The sequence below is a fragment of the Dufourea novaeangliae genome, unplaced genomic scaffold (genome assembly GCF_001272555.1).
Source record: "Dufourea novaeangliae isolate 0120121106 unplaced genomic scaffold, ASM127255v1 scaffold388, whole genome shotgun sequence".
Classification (NCBI taxonomy): Eukaryota; Metazoa; Arthropoda; class Insecta; order Hymenoptera; family Halictidae; genus Dufourea; species Dufourea novaeangliae.
This window is the reverse complement of record NW_015374260.1, coordinates 167-21,085: the sequence shown is the minus strand read 5'-3', so window position 1 is coordinate 21,085 and position 20,919 is coordinate 167. Positions and strand designations below refer to the sequence as shown.

General features: G+C 39.4%; 1 protein-coding gene across 1 annotated transcript in view; it reads left to right on the top strand.

Annotated features, from left to right (window-relative positions):
- The window catches only part of LOC107192635 (protein real-time-like), a gene marked incomplete at its 3' end in the record, with an annotated part of 22,405 nt that extends 3,389 nt beyond the window's left edge, over positions 1-19,016 (top strand). Inside the window, exons 3-9 of the mRNA XM_015581941.1 lie at positions 4,650-4,781; positions 13,371-13,499; positions 13,580-13,683; positions 16,304-16,380; positions 17,212-17,514; positions 18,701-18,789; positions 18,879-19,016. Of these exons, the coding sequence (XP_015437427.1) occupies positions 4,650-4,781; positions 13,371-13,499; positions 13,580-13,683; positions 16,304-16,380; positions 17,212-17,514; positions 18,701-18,789; positions 18,879-19,016 (972 nt within the window). The remainder of the gene's footprint in view (positions 1-4,649; positions 4,782-13,370; positions 13,500-13,579; positions 13,684-16,303; positions 16,381-17,211; positions 17,515-18,700; positions 18,790-18,878) is intronic.
- Positions 19,017-20,919: the final 1,903 nt, after the last annotated feature.

The window sequence follows — 20,919 nt, the reverse complement described above, 5'->3', positions numbered from 1 at the left end:
TGCAGTCTTGACATCAAAGGTCATTAATTTCATTTTTCTAGAAGTTGCAAGACTGAGAATCAACCGTACAGTTTCATGACGAGCTACAGGACTAAAAGTTTCTGTATAATTGATTCCCTTTTCCTGTTCAAAGCCTCTAGCTACAAGTCTTGTCTTGAGACACTTAATTTTCCTTTCAAATTGATTTTCAACCATCTTGACAAATATGTTCAATTTCTCGGCGGCTTCATTTTTCGTTTTCAAGAAATAAACTGTTCTGAAATGCGAAAAGTCGTCTTTAAATAGAAGAAAATACTTAGCTCCTCCTAGCGACCTGACATTCATTTCACTGTTATATTCTGTATTTCATAACCTCTTTCCATTGCACATTTTTTCCATATTACTTCACAACGCGAAGAACGAGCAGAAATCGTTAATTCAGCGATACGTGGAAGCAAGAGAGTGATTATCCCCTTTTTTCGGACCGCTGACGGAAACGTCAGCGATTTTATAACCTCGTTTTCGAGACCATCGGGAATCACAGCCTGTTGCTACCCCGTATCTTGCGCGTTTCCCAACAAAAGGAAAGGGGAAAGAACACATAAAAGGGATTGTTCAAAACCAGGTTAACGAGTCAACAGTCAAAGAGAGTCAAAGGACAGAGTCAGAGTGTGTCAGTCAGTCAGTAAGTTGAGGCTCATATTCGGCAGTCGTGCCAGACGGTGCTTCGTCGGCAAGCTGAGCGACAACGGTCACTCAGCTGTTCAGATCGGGTTTCGCGACGATATCTCTTCCGTGTGCGACGCGACTTTGCGATTACGCGCGGCCTAACAGGCGAGTTCGATAAGACATCGGACCGCGAGGTGTGACGTCCGAGACGGTGACAACGTATCCCGCAGTGCCCGATCCCTGCATCACGGCTCCGAGCGCCAGCAAGTCTTCCGCCCTTGCAAGGACCCGTAATCCCGATTAAACCGACTGAAACCGAATGAGCGTATCATTCATCTTCATCACCATTGGTATGTTAAGACTTATTTGTATCTTTTATTTTTATTTGGATTGTTAGAATATATCTTATTCTTGTTATAAACGAGAGTGATTTCCTATTCGTCCCGTTCCAATTCCAAACCGCGTACTTCACCGATAAGTTTAGACAGGGCGTGCTTTAGCACCTTAAAAGAGCCAGGACCCGAAATTATAAGTAAAGTAACGACCGCAACGCGGGACGTAACATCACATAAGTCGACATGAATCAAGTCTGATGGTTTCTTAGCAACTTTGTAGTTTGTCGGGTGAGAAATACGGTGTTGCTTTCCATAGACACAACCTGGGCATACATAATCGAACCAATCATCAACATATTTGATGGAGTTTCTTTTCAGAACATCTCTGACTTTTTTAATGTGTTGATGGGCTAATCTCTCATGCCAAGTTTTAACAGATACAGTTAGCGTACATTTGTCAGTCTTTTCTTGGCGAAACATCATTTTATACAAATTTCCATCACGTTTAGCCATTGCTACAACTTCTTTGTTGTCTAAAGTTTTAAAAATTGACTCGTTGGCAGTCGCAGTCTGACGGTAACCTTTATCCAGCAATTGGGTAACAGACAGAAGATTGAAGGTTGTTATCTTCGGAACATATAAAACATTTAGTAGGATTATTTTGTACCATTCCTTTCCATTGAAGGCTTCTAACTCAACGTTTCCCATTCCAGTGCCTTCTAGTTTTGTGGAATCACCAATCATTATCATTGTTGGATTTTTAAATGTAACAAAGGTCTTTAGCCAATTCATACGATGAGTCATATGTTGTGTGGCAGCGCAGTCCTGGAACCACAGATTTGCATTTTCATGCTTTGAATTAACAACATTTACATTTGTTGTCGACAAACCAACAGTGACACATGCACGACGATTAGACTTTCCAAAATTATTCTTTACAGACTTGTCATCTCTCTGACTATTACACTCATCAGAATTTCCTTTGGGACATTCTCTGGCAAAGGGACCCGTTTGATGACATATATTACAAGCATGACTCTTACAGTAGGACAGATATTTAGGACAAGGTTTCTTCTTACAGTATTTCTTGACATGTCTTTTCATTCCACATTTAAAACATTCGACGGACAACTTATCAGACACATTTCTTTGCAAGTTTGACTTACCAATGTTTTTATCATGTCTCGAAACAAGAGCATTTTGTAACTTAAGTTCTGCTGACTGTTCATTTTCATTTAACCTATCTTCCTCCAGACGTAGACGTTCGAATAACTTACTTAAATTTTTGTCTACAGCAGCAGCATTATCCCAAGCGGTACGAAAGTGATAAAGCTTAGGTGGCAAGGCTCCTAATATTCTGGTCATGATCCAACTTTCTTTAATCTCTTCACATTCAGCCATTAGATCTTCAGCATGTTGTTGAATTGTCATACAATTTTCAATGACGGACTTACTTGTATCATACGTAAAATTGAAAAATTGTCTTTGCAGACTTTCAACAGAGAGTTCAGACTTCATCCCATATAAAGTTTCTAATTTATTTAACATTAGAGCTGCCGACGTACAATTTGCAATTATTCTGGCTATATTGCTACTGACGTTTAAACCTATAATAGTCTGAGCTTCAAGATCTTGTTTAATCCAAATTTTAACATTCTCATCATTGTCTTGACCATGTGGCTTTATTTCAATTCCTGTCGATACGAGAAACAAACCTTTCGATTTCAATGCCAAACCTAATTTGAATCTCCAGGAGACATAATTTATATTTCCATGTGAATCCTCAGACAGAGTCTCCATTTGTGATTTAATCAAATCCATGACAACAAATTACTGATCCTGAATAAACTGTCTTTAGTCGGTAATTTCGATCGAGCACACATCGGCCACGTGCTTGGGCAACGAGTCTGGGCCCATAACCTGTTGTTAAGTTATGTTTATTCCAGAAGGAAAAATCAAGCTTTATCAGTCCAAACATTAGTAAAATAGAATATATATTTGAATAGTAATAAACACTACACATACAGAGACCATTGCACTGACTACAGTTCTAATAATACAAAGAACAACTGGACGCTTCTCGTGGCGCAGTACACACTTGATCAAAAGAAAACCTACTACGACGGTCCCGCGTAATTTCAACGGTTGAACATAAAACAAAAACTTACTATACACGCTTCTCAACAGAACAAAATAAAATACATAGTCATGAAAACAAACATAAATAAAATAATTACTCCTCAACAGTATGTGTTCCGGCCTGGGCGTGCTGGGCGACAGAGTAGGGTACGCGCACGTGTGTTAGAAATACGTGTGAGCAAGGGACGTGGCTTCTGTGCAGGTAACGATTGCGCAGGAAACGAATGTCTACTGTAAGTCTATTATATTCTAAACTATTTTAAATACGATAAACCAGTCTACCTAGATGAAATTGAATAGCACGAGGGGGCTGTTACCGGGCTATGGTGAATTTTTTTAACATTATTATTTTTAAAGATATGAAGGTCAAGTTTAGTTGTATATATATCAATATGCAAATATATCTTAAAGTAATGGTTCTTTTATATGAATAGGGTAATACTTTTTTATACAGAATTACAATCTGGATCAACTAACGTACTAAAAAAAATTGCACTACGTATCCACTTAAAATTTTGTATAACACAAAGTATAAAGTTTGTTATTAAGTTGAAGTTATAGTATAACAATTATACTATAACTTTATATTTGTAATAATTTAAAGTTTATTCTTAAGATTTGGAATGAAATGTTCGTCACTTTTTATCATTATGTAAATTTGATCAAGTTGTTAGATAAGGGTATAAAAAATTTGTTTATTATAAACAAATTGTGTTTTGGACAATTTATTAGGACCATATTATTGCACATGAAAAACCATGACACTCGCCCATTAAAAGTTTCTTCCTATATCTTACGATTAACAGGATATACTGAATAAACGAAAAATTCGGCCAATTTAAGAGGTGATGATTTCACCCGTTGACGCGAGTGTCGGCTGATAAAAAAAATTGTTCCTTACAAAACTCGATGCCCTCTACAACCCCACAAAATTTCATGAAAATCGGGACCTGCGGGATGGCTAATATTCCTTGTCAAAAGAGCTTGTTAACTTCTATTTACATTTCTGTGGTCTCCTCGTGTGTTTATATTTGTTATCTACACTTCACATAGTCAAGAACGTACTTATTCTAGTTATGTATGTTCGGAAACTTTACTCCAGGAATTCATTTTATTACATATCGTGTTCCTTTTTCGTAATAAATGAAAGTTTCTGGCCAAATAGCACATGACGCCCAGTGACGCCTTGAAGACGGCTTAAAGGCGCCTTAGACCTAAAATAGCCGTAAAATGGACCTCTTCAAGGCGTGGTTTGCTATCTGGATGTTGTTTTATAGTTACTTACTTCGTATTACCCTCCTTTTAATTTCCCTTCACTTAAATTTTTACACATATGATAGTATTTTGTAGTCCTAAAATATGGATATTCTCAGTGAATTTTGTATTGCGTAATGCGTGTGATCGGAAACTTTTTGCCAGGGGCTGTAGTAGATATGTATTATGAATTCAAGTACTAATTAGTAGTTGCAGTGATTACTATTCTATTGTTCTAATTTACCTTGAACCATTAATTTTCCATTTTTACAGATAATCGGCGTAGACTTTGTATACTTTATCCAAAAAAATTTTTTGGATAGGCAAAATTGTATTCTAGAAATAGAAGCGTACAATGAAAGCTTTTCCTCAAGAGTAACAGTTATTGAAAAATGCAGATATTTTGTAAGTATCTAGTATGTACAATTAGTATAGTTTTTACATTTTCACTCAAAATAAAGAATGAAAAAGTATATCCCAAATAGCACATGATATCTTAAAGACACCTTAGACCGAAACCACCGTAAAATTCACGTCATGTGCTATCTGGGATATTACTTACGTTTTTAAGAATCGTGTACACATTTATACATTGTTCTAGCTACTCCTTCTGGCTTTCCTTACCGAAAGATAACTGATACATTATAATCAAATGTCTATGTGTTGATTACTAAGAAAGGAAGGCGAGTGAAATTGAAAATCTAATTTTTTTAAATACAAAATGTGATTTCAATAAAGTATCAATATTAATATATTATTATATGATAATAATAACAGTTTAAAAATAAGTATGTGTTCGAAAATGTCGTATAATGTCTGACGTGCGGTACGAAAAGTACCACGTTACGTTTGTCTTACGAAGGCTAGCACTTTGAACTTTGTGACCACGGAAAGCGATACGTCTCGATTTTGTTCTCGAAAAGTAGCGCGTCTTCATTTTGTTGAGGTTTTTGGTATTTTCAATGAGTAACGCTGGGGACTTTAATCGGTTAAGATTGAATTATCTTTTGTACGATTAAGTTTATTCTTAGTTTAAAGAATAATACACTCCGTGTGGCAGGCCAGTCTTCCGGCCGGAAAAGATACAATGGCGCCATCTCTTTGATCAGAGTGACAAATTTGAACGCTTTGAAATATGAAACAAAACAATAAAAAATCTAAGTGAAAGGAAAGGCATTGCATTGTAACACATTTTATAGAAACGTGGTTACAAACAATAACGCAGTGGCGGACATTTGTGCCGAATGAACGATCACGATCGTGGGCCGCGAGGCGTCGAACGCGCAGGAGGTCCGATCGTGCCCGATTCTGTCACGTGACGCCGAAGATGCCCGAGGCTCTTCGGTCGAGAATACGCATCGTCCGCTCCGCGCCGTCAACGTGACGGCGATGCGCCGATACTCCCCCCCGATGCGAAAACGCCGACGCCGAGAAGTTCTAAACATTTACGATGCTTCGGTCCAGAGAGACCCTTTGTTAGCACGTCGGCGGGCATGCCTTCCGTAGGCGTATTATCGATTCGCAAATATCCGTCTCGCACGGCCTGCCGGACGAAATGATGCTTCATATCGATGTGTTTTGTTGGGTTATGGAATACTGGATTAACTGCTAACTTTTGCGCTCGGCAATTATCGCCGAAAACCTCCACGTCGGAGTACATGGTGAAGCCGAGCTCCATGAGGAACCCCTTTCGGTAGACGGCCTCGTTAGTTGATTCGGCCAGCGCCATATATTCGGCCTCTGTTGAGGGCAGGGCCACAGTCGGCTGATTTCTGGTTTCCCAGGATATGGGGCTTCCGGCGAGGAGAAAAACGTATCCCGTGTATGACCTCCTGTCCTCGGGACAATTCGCCCAATCCGCATCAACGAATCCTCTTAACGGTTCTCGGCTGCATCTGTAAAATAAACCAACGTCCAACTTGCCCTTTAAATATTTCAACACTCTTTTTGCGGCCACCCAATGTGTTGAATTGAAACACGAGTTAAATTGACTGAGAAAGCTGACGGCATACGCGATGTCGGGCCTCGTACAGACAGCCAAGTACATGCTTTGCAACAACAAGCTCCTCGTACGGCAGCTTCCCGTTCGGCCCGGCATTGCCTGCGCTCGTATCGGCCTTTTTGAGTGCGACGCCAGGTACAATCGGCGTCCGAGCTGTCTTCGCATCGCTCATCCCGAATCGTTCCAGAATTTCCCTTATGTATCTTGTCTGATTCAGTGATATGCCGCCACTGTGCCGAGAAATTTCGATTCCTAGGCAGTATTTCGTTTCGCCGAGATCCTTGATTTTGAACTTGCTCATCAGGTATGATTTGAGTCGTTCGTTGTTCGGTAATTTCTTCGACACCACGAGGATACCGTCCACGTATATTGCGATCATCATGATGTCCTCGCCTTGGTCCGAATAGAACACGCACGGATCGAAAGAGGATTGGTGAAGTCCGTATTTCCTCAGTTCCTCGCACAATCTCTGATGCGAACTATGTCCGGCTTGACGCAAACCGTATAGCGCCTTCTTCAAGAGACATACCTTGTCTCCGCGACTTAGCTCGCGCAACATTTGTGACGCCTTCTTCCTGGTTTCATCGCATTTTGTTCCGTGTTTGGTGATTTCTTCTAATATGTCCTCGGTGTACTCCGGCATTTCCATGAAAACTTCCTCCTGGAGTTCCCCGTTCAAATACGCTGTGTCGACGTCGAACTGATGCACTGTCATATTGTGTTAAGAGGCGAGGGCCAACAGCATCCTAATCGACTCCATACGAGCAACAGGAGCGAAAGTCTCGCGGAAGTCCACCCCAGGGAGTTGCGAAAAGCCCTTTGCGACAAAACGTGCCTTCCTTTTTAGTGTCGTGCCATTCTCGTTGTACTTATTTCGGAGTACTATCCGACTTCCAATGACTGTCCAGTTTTCCGGACGTTAGACGATTTCCCATGTATTTTTCGCGATGATCGACTTCATCTCGGAAACCATGGCCTGAGTCCATTCGTTTGACTCGGGACCCTGCATCGCGTGCTCGAGCGAGATCTCCGCGAAAGCGACGAAATCGTCTCCCGCAGTCCCCTCGGATGTGCCCGCGTTCGGATCCGGAACGTCGGCGACCTGGTACGGTTTTCTGAGTCTCCTCCTGAGTCCGGTCATGATCTTCCTCGGTCTCCCCCTGCCTCTTTTTGGCGGTTGGTTCGTGGATGTCGGGGTCTCAGCGTCGTGCGGTGTGTCAACCGTTTCCGGCTCGTCTGTAATAGGTCCATCAGAGGCCTCGTGCTCGCTCGATTCTGGTGTTCGATTCACGTTTTGACCTGTGGAAATCCCAAATGGAAAATCAACCATTTCAAGTGGAAACACCTCCTTATGGATTGATATTTTGTGTTTTTCGCTGCCCAATGTTTTTCTGATATCTTCCAGAAATTTCACATCCCTGGCGATGTCAACCTTTCTCTCCTCGGAAAGCCAGATTCGGTCGCCTTGGACTCGTCGCTGTTGGAACCCTCGCCCACGAATATGCCCTTCCGAGATCGACACTCGAACTTTCCCTTGTTCGGCCTCGATCCAGGGAGTAAATGCTACAGCCGAACTCTCGAAAATACCCGACGTTCGGCGTCTTTCCGGTCCATCTCTCGTACGACGTTCTTCCGCCGAGAGTCCTCGATGGGCACCTGTTCCTGATGTAATTCGCGGTGTTAATGGCCTCCGCCCAGAACGATGGTGGTAGTCCGGATTGAATCAACAGACATCGACGCATCTCCGCGAGTGTACGATTTCTTCGTTCGGCGACACCATTTTGTTCCGGAGTGTGCGTGACGGTCAGCCTACGGGAGATGCCGTTTTCTCTTAACCCCTTGCACTATTCGGAACCTCTGGAAAAGTCAGGCCAAACGCGGCTGCCTCGATTGTCGCGGTGAAAGGCGAGCGGTGGAGCGCGCGTGCCGAAATTTGAGACCTATTCTTACGACCAAGCGCAAGGTAGTCGTGCCCGTATTTACTTCACGCGATGAAACTCTTGTGAAATTCAAATGAATTTGAATCAAAAACTTTTAAAAAATACTTTAATTATTACATAAGATGAAAACAAATTCTGAATAAATAATAATAATATAATTAATTACTAACAAAATAAAAATATGTAAAAGCAAATCCACGGTAGTAGTATTTGAACATCAAACCTAAAACTGAAAAACACAATATAAATAAACAATTAAATATCAACAAATTAATAAATTGAAAAGTACTTACAAGTATAAATTTAATATTCTTGCATGGTATGATATTTTCTAAAGCATTCCGGTACATGCAAAGCCATCTTACATTTACTACATTCCCAGCTTGTTTCGCTTCGTTTTTTGTGTTTGTAACACACTTTACAGATCCTAGTTGGGTGTTCCTTACTAGGCGTTGCATCAATATGTTTGGGGAAATGAGCCCAATATTGCGCCTGTAAGCGCATTGTTGTTTGAATTTCTGCGGATTTCCCACGTCTTGTATAGTCAGGCAGCTGTACATATTTTATAATTACATATTTTATAATTTACGTAGGATTGTCTTCTTGGATCTTGTAGTTGTTTTTTTATTACATACGTATTATATAGGCCCATATCGGTCATATAAAAAAAGAGTTTTTTGTAACCCTTAATATATTTTCTCATAATGGGGAAACATGCCAACATTTGATCATTGAGGTCAATTCCCCCCATTCCTTTGTTGTAGTCAATTACGCAAGTCGGTTTAAATTTCGTCCTATCTCGTTTGTCTGTCACTTCGGTCATTTCTACAGATGCGTGTTTCGTTGTCAACACATACACATCACGTTTGTCCTTCCACCTTACAGCTAATATTCCATTGCACGTTCTGCATAGATGTTCTCCTGGTTTTAATTTGCTTGTTGAAAGATCCTTCGGCATATTTTTCCTGTTATTACGCACGGTGCCGATAACATTTGTTTTTTGCTTGTGCAATTTTAGAAATAGAACGGGTGAGGAATATCAATTGTCAATGTACAACGTGTATCCTTTATTTAAAACCGATTCTGCCAATTCCGTCACCACACCTTCTGATGAACTATCAATCAGGTCAATTTTATCTTGGCCAGTATATATTTTAAACTTGCTGCAGAATCCAGTACTTGCTTCACATAGTTTATATATTTTTATGCCAAACCTGGCTCGTTTTGATAGGTTAAATTGTTTATACATTAAGCGGCCTTTATATCGCATTAATGATTCATCAATACTTATATTTTTATCCGGTGTGTAAATATTATTAAATTTGTCGTTCCAATAATTAATGATTGGTCTTATTTTGTGAAGGCGATCATTGTTGCAATCCGTTAGATTATTTGAGAAATGCAAACATCGTGATATTTGGGTAAATCTTTTCAGCGGCATTACTTTTGTAAATATAGGTGTTTCTATCACTTCCTGCTTAGACTAATGCATCTGTATATTTGGTTTTTTGATTTGCGCCATCAAAATACACAACACATAATAGGCCAATATTTCATCTTTTGTAACTGGGAACCAATCGTCATCCACTTTCCTTCTTCTCCCATTACTCATTATTTGTTCCGCGTAACGATTTGTTTCCGTGACCACAATGTCCCACAAATTTTCGTCGAATATAATAAAAAATAAATCTAACAGTCCGTCATTCGTGCCTAATTGGTCTAAAACATAGTCTTTTACACCACAAGCCTCCGAGTATTCCCAAATTGTTGGCGTGTTATCACTTTCCTGCCAATTCCACTCAAGACTCACTTCAGGTCTGGGATTTTCCTCTTCATCACTGTCGCGTATAATTAATCTTCTTGCAGAATTCACTACTGGCACAATTACACTGCTGTCACTAGTATTTTCGTCACTGTCTGTAATTCTTCTATGATCTATCGATTGACAGCTTGAAACATTGGAAGCCTTTCCCCGGCTCTTACTTCCACGCGAAGTTTTAGAAGTGTTGCTTCTTTTCTTGTACATGCTGGAGGGCTTGGTAGAATTAAAAATATATATGCAGAGATCACTTTGTGTAGCAAGCAACTTTCTGTAGCAAGCTGTTCGAAACGTGTGCACCTCGTATAAAGAATGGTACAAACTGAAGATCGACTGAGCGGTCTTAGTCTCGCCGCGTGCGCATGTTTATTTAACTTGGAGATGTTATCTGTACCAAGAAGCAGCACTACGTTCTAGGTAGCACGTGCTCTACACGGGCACACACAATCCCATTCGAGATGTTCATACTTGGTCCAAAACTAAGACCACGAATCAGACTCGCGATATTCATGTTCGGCCTGAAATGTCGAGTACGAGTCAGGCTCGTGATATTCATGTTCGGCCTGAAATGTCGAGTACGAGTCAAGCTCGTGATATTCATGTTTGGTCTGGAACTGAACAACGAGCCCGACTCGTGACATCCATGTTTGGCCTAAAATTGTCATCACGAGTCAGACTCGTCAAAATAGTGCAAGGGGTTAAAAATGTGTCGAAATTTTTATTTATGTATTCTCGGCCATTATCGGACTGTAAACATTTAATTTTTCGCCCGGTGTAATTTTCTACATGAATTCCTTGAAGGCCTCGAGAACTTGATCCTTCTCGCGAATGAATTTGATTTGGCACCACTTCGAGGAATCATCAATGAAAGTGACAAAATATTTCGCCTTACCGTTTGACTGCGTTCTCATTGGTCCGCAGACGTCGGAATGAACAATATCCAACAACTCCGTCTTACGGTGACTCGTTTTCGGAAACGGGGCGCGAGTCATCTTCCCTCGAAGACAGATCTCACAGGTAACGTCCTTCTTGTCATCCAGCTTCATCTCGAGCACTGCTCTACTGCGATTTTCCTCGAAAAGATCACGGAAATTCAAATGTCCCATTCTTCGATGCAACATCGCGGTGGGGCTCGGTACAGATTTTCCGTTCGCGTCGTTTCGACTTTCGACCGCACTGCACGTATGCCTGTCCTCGCGTAAATTGTAAAGACCGTTTACGCGATCGGCCGATAAAACAGTTCGTCCGTCCTTACTTATCACTTTTGCCGATTTGTCGTCGAAAACGACCGTGTACCCCCGGTCGGTAATTTTTCCGACGGAAAGGAGGTTAGAACGCCGATCGGGAACGTAGAGCGCGCCATCTATGTTTACGTTCGTCACGCGACCGTTTACCCTCGCGGCGATCGAGACACTTCCACGTGCTTTTATTTCGGTCGACATATTATTCGCGAGATTCAGTTTTCTCGGCGTAGTGTCCACTAATTCGACGAAGTCACTAGAGTCCTTACACAGATGACTCGTGCATCCACTGTCGACTCTGCCTGCGCTATCCTTTCGTTGCGTTGGCGGCTGCCTGCATTCGGACGCCTTATGTCCGATTTCCGTGTTGTCCTTTTCCTTCTTCTTGGGATCCGGCCATCTTCGGGGCTGTCTTCTCGCCATCATGGCGTTCGGTACGTTTCGCGTTTCTGCTCTTCGCGCATCGTTCTCCTCGATCATAAACAGTAAAATCGTCAATAAGTCAGGGTTCATGTCGACTTCCATTTCCGCTAATTTGTCGATTGTGTCGAAAAAATGTCGAGTGTGTTCGCGCACGTCTTCACCGTCGGCCGTTTTATGTTGTGTGAGCCGTTTTAACAGCGTAGGCTTTCGCGCCGGTCCTCGAGATTGGTAAATATTTTCCAATCGGGTCCATACGTTGCGCGACGTGACGCAGCCCTTTACTTGTTTTAATTCGCATGGGCTCATGTACAGGATGATGTCCGATTTCGCTTTCCGGTGTTCCGAGTCCCATCTTTCAGCTGCTGCCTTGGATGCTGCTGCTCCCTAGCCGGCCACGATCTCGGGTCTGAGCTTTACGCCACTCACATAGCCCCACGCGTCGTTCTTTACCAAGACCGCTTCCATTTGAATTTTCCACGTGTCGTAGTTATCGCGGTTGAGGAGTTCGACGCGAGGCGAGTTCGACGACGCCATCGTTTTCACGTGCACTACCGACTTGATTCACTTGCACTAATACAATCGTCCTTAACGCGATTGCCCTGGGCCCATAACCTATAGAAACGTGGTTACAAATACTATAACGCAGTGGCGGACGCTTTGTTCGAAAGAGTGAACGATCACGATCGTGGGGCGCGAGGCGTCGAACGCGCAGGAGGTCCGATCGTGCCCGATTCTGTCACGTGACGCCGAAGATGCCCGAGGCTCTTCGGTCGCGAATACGCATCATCCGCGCCGCGCCGTCAACGTGACGGCGATGCGCCGATACATTTATAGCAACAAACAATAGCATGTTGTGCTTTCTAGTAGCACGTTTCACTTCTAGCTGCGAGAAACATCACAATAAACACGTTTGCCTAGCATTCTACTGCAAAAAGAAAATGGTAAACGTTTCTTTCAACTGAAATAAGTGTAACTGAATCAAATATAACCAAACATAAAATAATTTGTTTAATGAACAATGTTACTATAAAATTGAATAAATTGCCAAATTGCCAGAACTGGGAAAAAGTTGTTTTTCAAACATCAAGATTTATTTTTGGGAACAACGAAAACGACAGTTATCATTACATCCGCAATTTTTCTTATTATTTGAAATCGTTGTATCAGAATTGCTATTAGTAGTTTCATCTACATCCATAACGTCATTACAATTTTACATAATAATTCGGAAACGAATCCTCGAACGCAATTTCGAGATTCTTGACCTTCGTCAAACAATTTGTTTGGTCTGTAAAATCCACCCTGTCAAAGTGTCCCACATTTTTATCAACACCCTCTATGTCCACATTATCATTCTAATATTACAGAGTGCTTATAAAATTATATGTTCAGGTTAATTAATTATAATATTATAAAAAAGCAGTAATTGAAGTTTTTATACTCCCAGATAGCACATGACGCCTTGAAGACAGCTTAAAAACGCCTCAGACCAAAAATAGCCGGAAAATGGGCGTCTGCAAGACGTGTGCTATCTGGGCGATGTCCGTAACTAATGTAAAACATTTGCAGGTTCACCCTGAAAATCAAGATTGGACATGTTTCGAGCAAACTGCAAGTTTAGATATAAAAAATTTTTTTGGTTTTGAGAATTCCATGGAAAAATTGGCAATGAAACAGTATGCTCAAAACATTGCAAAGGTATTGTTTTAATAGCACAGAATATTCTTCATCACCTTATAATTGTGTTCTATTTTGTACAATGCAATGATATATTCCAGGGTAAAGAAATAATAGAATATTTTATAAATGAATTAAAAGACGAAGGCATTGTTTATGTGGCCCCGTGGATGGACCCAAAACAAGAGTCTGTGAAGGAAGATAGGTAAGTCGGAAAGTTCTAAAAGTTACATATTTGAATATTAGGATTTTGTATATATTTATTACTAGACTGCGGATTTTATGCATTTATACCGTAAAGGAATTTCTAGAAGTTAAAAGAGGTTTTTATTTTATTTGCAAGTTGGTACAAAGCCGCATTATTCTTGATTTTTCTCTTAGTTAACATATCGAAGCGCCGTTTAGAGTTTCTCACACCAGTAACCGAACACCCTGTATTGGGAAAGTCAAAATTTCGATACGCCAACTAGTGTTAGCAAACGAAACTACTGACAGTAGGTCAAGACAGATTTGAATAGACAAATTGAGAAAAACCAATGTTTTTATATTTGTTGAAATTTAATGCTTTTAAATTAATCGATATAATAACAGTCATAATTATTTAAATAGTTATAAAAATTTACATCATGGAATTTTCTCCTAGAAAAAATAAAAGTAAATATTGTGTGTACGACTGGAACAGTCGTACGTATAAAAATGATACTGTTCGCTTTTACCATTTTCTCCGGTAAAAAGTAATCTTGGTGAAATTAAAAAATAAATTTAATCAAGAAGAAAATTATTGACCGTTTCAGTGCATGGGTGATGCTCATTATACTTCACAGAAGACGATTTGATCCCAACGAGTTAGTATTATAGTAATCATAAATAAAATTTGACATAAAATTTATTATTTTTAGGATGTTGTGTTGCAAATTTGCGTAAGTTATAAGTCATACCAATAATTCGTCCATGTTTTAAGATTTCACCACCAATTTCATGTGAATCATCGTTTGAATATCATATCTGAAGACAAAGCCCAATGATTTCAATAATGTTATTGTTATCTTCATTTAGTCTTCCACTATTTAAAAGGTAGCCACGATGAATTATATATTCACTACTGTAATAAGAAGGGCAGCAGAAATAAAGTTTGGTACAGACTTTTTGCACAAAGATGTATATTTGTTTCACAGATTCGTTCATCGACACAGATAATCGCAGAATGCCTGTCCGAGTTTTTATATAATATCATAATCGAAGGTTCGAGAATTCTCCAGATCTTGTAATACCATGAAAAGAGCTACACATGAAATATTCGCTGTAATACCATGAAAAGAGTTACACATGAAATACTCGCCGCTATTACAATGATCTGGTGAATTCCAGAAAATTCCTTACACTACTAATAAAATTTTTACTTTGGGATGTTACACACGCAAACGTACAAATTTCTTTTATGGAAATTCACATTGTTCTTTCAATTCAAGTCACAGACATCTGATTCAAATAACTTTAAAGCTGTTAAAAGCTGCTGCGTATTTGCGGTATCTGAACCAATCTGAACTTTAGGCAACAATAAATTTGAAGAACCTACTGTCAGTAGTAGTCCATCTTACCACCGGAGGGCTAAAATCTAAGCTACGCGTCCACCGACTTTCCCAATACAGGGGGGCCTCGCGATTATGGTCCCTAACTCGGGTCCGCGAGGGGACGATAATCGTGGACTACGCGAAACGCTTCTAACCCTCGTGAATACGTTTTTTGCACGAAGCTCGAGCCTCGGCAACTCGCCTTTATAGTATTGCGAACATAGAAAAGGACAAGCCAGTGAAAAACAGAGAAAGAGTTTCGTTTCCTACTCGACTCTGCTACGTCCCCGCCTGCGACGCTTTCGCCGATCAATGGTTACATTGTAGCCGACCACACAGTCCGATTGTGTGTGTACCATTTCGGCCACTAATAAAAATACGTGTTACTGGAGGTGATCCAGCTACATTTAATTCGTCGGCAGCTCTCTGGGCAGTCGCTGATGATTGAACCCTTCAACTAATCGTCGTACATTCCCCCGCTCTGTCCGTCGAGTCTATCGAGCGCAGATATTGTTGCACGGCGTGCCGAGACAGCTTCCCATTCACGAGCCAAAAAAAAGATTACATTCCCGGATATCGGTGATACAACGCTAATGCAACGATAAAACTTTTTTATTTTTGATTCGTTGTTAATGAAACTTTTACTAGTATGTTGGTGAGATTTTTCTGATTAAAATGATACCAAACACGACATAATTTGGATTATATTCACTCATGTAGAAAGTGTTAATAGTTCATATTCGTTCAGTATGGTTTCTGATAAATCATAAGTAAATATGATCCCAACTGTGTCGCTTTTGATATCACTTTAATCAGAAAAATCTCACCAATATGTTCATAAAAGTTTCATTAATAAAGAACCAAAAATAAAAAAGTTGTATCGTTGCATTAGTATTGTCTCTCCGACACCCGGGGATGTAACCTTTTTGTGGACTCCCAACGTTAGTCGTCGGCTCGTGAACGGGAGAGCCACCTATGCACGCCGCAGCAACAAAGTATGCGGTTGCTGAATTCCACGGCCTCCCCCCCCAGTGGTGGGGATGACGCCCGGACAATAATCGCATATCAACAAAGAGTCAGTAATCGCGAGGCCCCTGTATTAACTTAAGACATGGCTACAAGATGGCATATGGGAATAATTTATTAGCAAATTCGAATGACTACTCCACTATATTCTTCTGAAAATTATTTATACATAACATATTCTACACGGTAAAATAACTATAATGATTATTTATGATTCGCTATGTTCAGGGATAATGTTGCCGAAAATCAAGAAGCTCACAGTGAAAGTGACACTTACTCATATACAGACAAATTACAAACCAGAGGTACGTTATTTTATTATATATTGATACATGCAATATTTATGAATGTATAATTCTATAACACAGTTTTTACTTCTTTTATTATTACAATTTAAACGGTTTCATCCTTAATTAGATTTTGTATGTCATAGGCGCAGAGCAAATGTATTTTGTTAATTGTATGACAGTTTGATAATAACAGGAAGTTTAAATATTTCAGAATTTGTTATTTATAAAAAAAAAAACAGTATACAATCCGATACTAGGCATTATCCGTTCAGGCGTTGTCAAAAACCAAGCGTTGGCCACTAGCCAGTTTCAGGCATTGGCCAACTTGTCAGGGCCGTCATAAGCAGGGTTACCGGGGAATTCCCTTACGGCGGAAATACCTAATGTAGTTTTTAATAAATATAATTTTACTTATGAATTACAATAACTTTATTTTATAGACCTTGAGAGTAGTCGTTGTCAACAATGCAGTGTAACATGTGCACATCATAAATAAACACACATAACTTATGTATACTATTTTTACCATACAATATATTCACTATATTCGCCGTTGCGGCTGGACCGAAAATTGTTCAACATATTTACACATTTATTAGTTAATTGTAATATCATTTGTAGAAGAACCATATTTAGAATGCGTGTATTTCCAATGAAATCAAACGAAAATTGCTTATGATATTAATATTCATGAAAAGATCACTCGTTTCATGTTACCGCAATTTTGGTTAAAGTATGGGTATGGTGCAATGTTGGTTATAAGTAGAAAAACATTTATTACGCTAGTTGCCCATGATCCTGGTGTGAAATTGAACTCGCCTAAGACATCTGCACGTTATGTTTCAGAAATGCAACTTTCTTCAGATTACATAGAAAGATATTTAGGTAAGCTTGACATGATTCAAGAGAGCAAACTTGTTCAGTTGTCACAAAGTATAAAAGAATTAAGGGGCAGCTCTGTACCTGGTGATGCAACACTCTTAAGATTTTTGAGAGCGGCAGAGTTTTCTGTTGAAAAGGCGAAGGATATGTTGACACACTCATTACATTGGCGAAAGAAGCATCAGATTGACAAACTCCTCGAAGAGTATGAGCTGCCACAAGTAGTGAAAGATTATTTCCCTGGCGGCTGGCATCATTTTGACAAAGGTACTGTAGCGGTTTGTATTACTTCAAACCTACCAGCACGTACACCACAAACAAACTCGGCTTCTACTAGGCGAAAAAGTAATGTAGGAAAAGGACCTCCCACCACTTTATAAAATTTCAACTACTGAAATAAATGTTAAATCGAATATTAATTTGGTATAAATTTTAATAATTTCCAATACCAAGTGATGGGAGGTCTTTTCCCTACGTTATTTTTTCCCCTATTAGAAGCCAAGTTTGCTCGTAGGTGTACAATTCGAATCAATGTATTTACGCGCATATTAACTCCTTGACACCTTAATTACGACGAGTTTACAATGTCTACGAAGTATGTATACGATGTCTGATAATAAGGTTGGCGAATTTTCCGCAGCATCATCGCTACATACACTATCGGCCAAAAGTGTGGAATCACTTGCTGATTTGTACCGAAATCGAATGGCCCCGTAAATTTTGTACTGATTCATCATTGATATAAGGTCAATGTCCCTATTTCTAATCATGTAAGAGTTCTGGTATCACAGAAATGGATTATTATTATTTATTTATGCAACAATCGACAAAAAAACTTATTAGATATAAAATTTAAACCCGCCTTTATAATTAAATTTAAATACAAATATTGTTAACCCTCCGTGAACGGTGCCGGAGTTACACGTCATGCGCTCGCGAGAGCGATAGGCACACAGTGATGGAGCTGCTGTGTAATTCGGGAACTGTTCGACAACTGATCGCTGCTGATCGCTGTATGACATTATATGGAAACAGCCGGCCTAAACCTGACGCCGCAGATTCTAGTCGACAAAACTTCTACAATGTCTTTCAACACCTCCTTCCTTGTTCACACTATTCCATCCATACCAACTTTAGGAACTTTCATGACTGTAAGAAGTGTTATCATTTCTTTACAAAAAAAATCCCAAATGTCACATTGGAAGCGGGCGTCTGTACTAAAATACCCTATTGATTATGCCGTAGTTTTACGAATGTTATTGTCAGATCGCGTATTTTCCTTTATCGGTTACTTCTGAGAAATACCCAGGTACTTTCCATCAATGATAAATAATGCGAATTGATTACTAATTCTTCTTTTCTAACTTCTAATTATATATTCGATGCTCTTACGCGTTTGTAATGAATTCATTTTTAAATATAGATCTCATGTAATCTGTTTAATAATTTCTAGATGGACGTCCTTTATATATCTTAAGAGTAGGTCAAATGGACGTAAAAGGTTTATTGAAATCTATCGGAGAAGATGATTTATTATTACTTGTAAGTTGAATTGCTATAATTTATAAGTCCTGTGTATTAATATTGTAATTTCAACTAACTCATAAACTTATGATCTGTGATACATCCAGGCACTTCATGTTTGCGAAGAAGGTCTTCTTCTTATGGATGATGCAACTACTAATGCTGGTTATCCAATTTCTCAGTGGACTTTACTGATAGACTTGGAAGGTTTGAACATGCGTCATTTGTGGAGACCCGGCATAAAGGTATAAACTCTCTTAATAAAATGTGTCAAGAAAAGAGATTGAAAAACTGAATAGTGAATACAACGCATGTGGGTGTCTTGCTTTCTGCCAGACATTTTCAAGTGAATGGGGCAACATTTACGAAGACTTTATTATAGAGTGTGTCGTGATTATATCGACAAACTTCAGCAGCTTGTTCAACATGTTATTACAAGTAAAAAATACTACATGGCAAAAATTTATTGACGTAAACCACAAATAATCACACGTATTCCGACTATTTAACATTTGCTTAATTATTTGTATCATATTACACTGCAATTGTGCTTAACAGTGAGGTAAAAGTTACGTTTAGGGGATGCAGCTCCGTTAACTTTGTACTTGACAAATGTTGTTAAGGACATTCTTCTGAGTAAGTCCCAAAAAGTTTTAGCCGTGTCTCGTTTTTTATTAAAAAGTCATTAACAAAAAATTGAATATCGTACGTTAGTAATATTGATAAGTAAAATGACCGAAGACCTTAACCTATGTTGTCAAGGTTACCTTCCGGTGTGACCTTCAGAAAGTGTCAGTTGTCAAATGTTTATAGAAAAGTTGTTACGAGAACAATGACATCTTTTTCTTGAACTGTCTCTAACCGACCCTGAATGATTTTTTTTTAAGTATGTCTAACCAAGTTTGAAGTACTGTACTGATCGGAGTTGATTAGAGTAACTGGTTGGAATGACTGGTATATGTTGCAAATTGTTTTGCAAATAACTGTGTATTGCAATTGTTTTGCTAATAACTTCAATAAAAACGAACAATGGCTGAAACTTCTGGGAGGTTACTCTGAAGACTGTCTTTAAAAATACATGTGAAAGTCAAGGTAATCGGAGCTGTATCCGCTAAACGTGACTTTTACCAGCAGTGATATTTACATGTGTTGTTCAAAATAATCATCTGGTGCCTATGTACACACAGGTAGGCGTGTTTCCATTAAGTGCACTAAATATCAGCAAGATTGAAGGATGAGTGACATAGGCGACGTTGCTAATATCGCTGCGTTGCATGGGGACATCATCATCTAGATCAGCGTTTCCCGAACTTTTCCTACGACGGAACACTTCACAAATCCTGAAATTTTAGGTAGTAGGTAGATATAAACAATAAATAAAATAAATTAGTAAATCTAAGCGTTAAGAAAAAAATAAACATTTACTCTTAAAATAAACATCATTTTTCACGGAACACTTATTCAGTTTCCGTGAAATACCGGTGTTCCGCGAAACATAGTTTGAGAAACGCTGAACTAAATCATTATTTTACTCTTATCGCTAGAAAATGTAAACACCACAAAGATCAACAACATTTTAATCAGGATGGAAAATAATCTCCTAATGTAATAACTCGACGTATCAGTATTTCTGTCCATATCTCGTCAGCTGAGTTGTCGCAACCCATTGTTTATATAACATTTTTCATTCGGAACAATCTCTCGAATATGCTGATGAAGTACGTGTATGTCGGTTTAATCGCGGAACACGTTGTAGTGCAACCCTTCGATTTTTCAAGACATAATAATGTTCTTAAGGACAAATTATTCTTGACGATCAAGATATAGTGCAATGACGAATGGGCACATAAGTAACACCGATTAGTGTGGTTAACCATCAAGGGCCACACTGGGTTACGGTTAGTGATGGGTAACCAAGCCTTGGTGTTCGATCTTGTTCGAACGAGCTTATACTTCGAGCTTGTTCGAGCTACTCGAAACTTCGCATTGACACAAACGGTCACCACTTCAAGCATAGCATCTCCTGTAATGTAAGAAAGTTTATTGTACTACCAGATTTGACCTTGCATGACCTTCAATAATAGCTCGCTGAAGTCGTCTTAACACCGGCTATCACATCGCGATAAAAAACACATAGCATTCCATTAA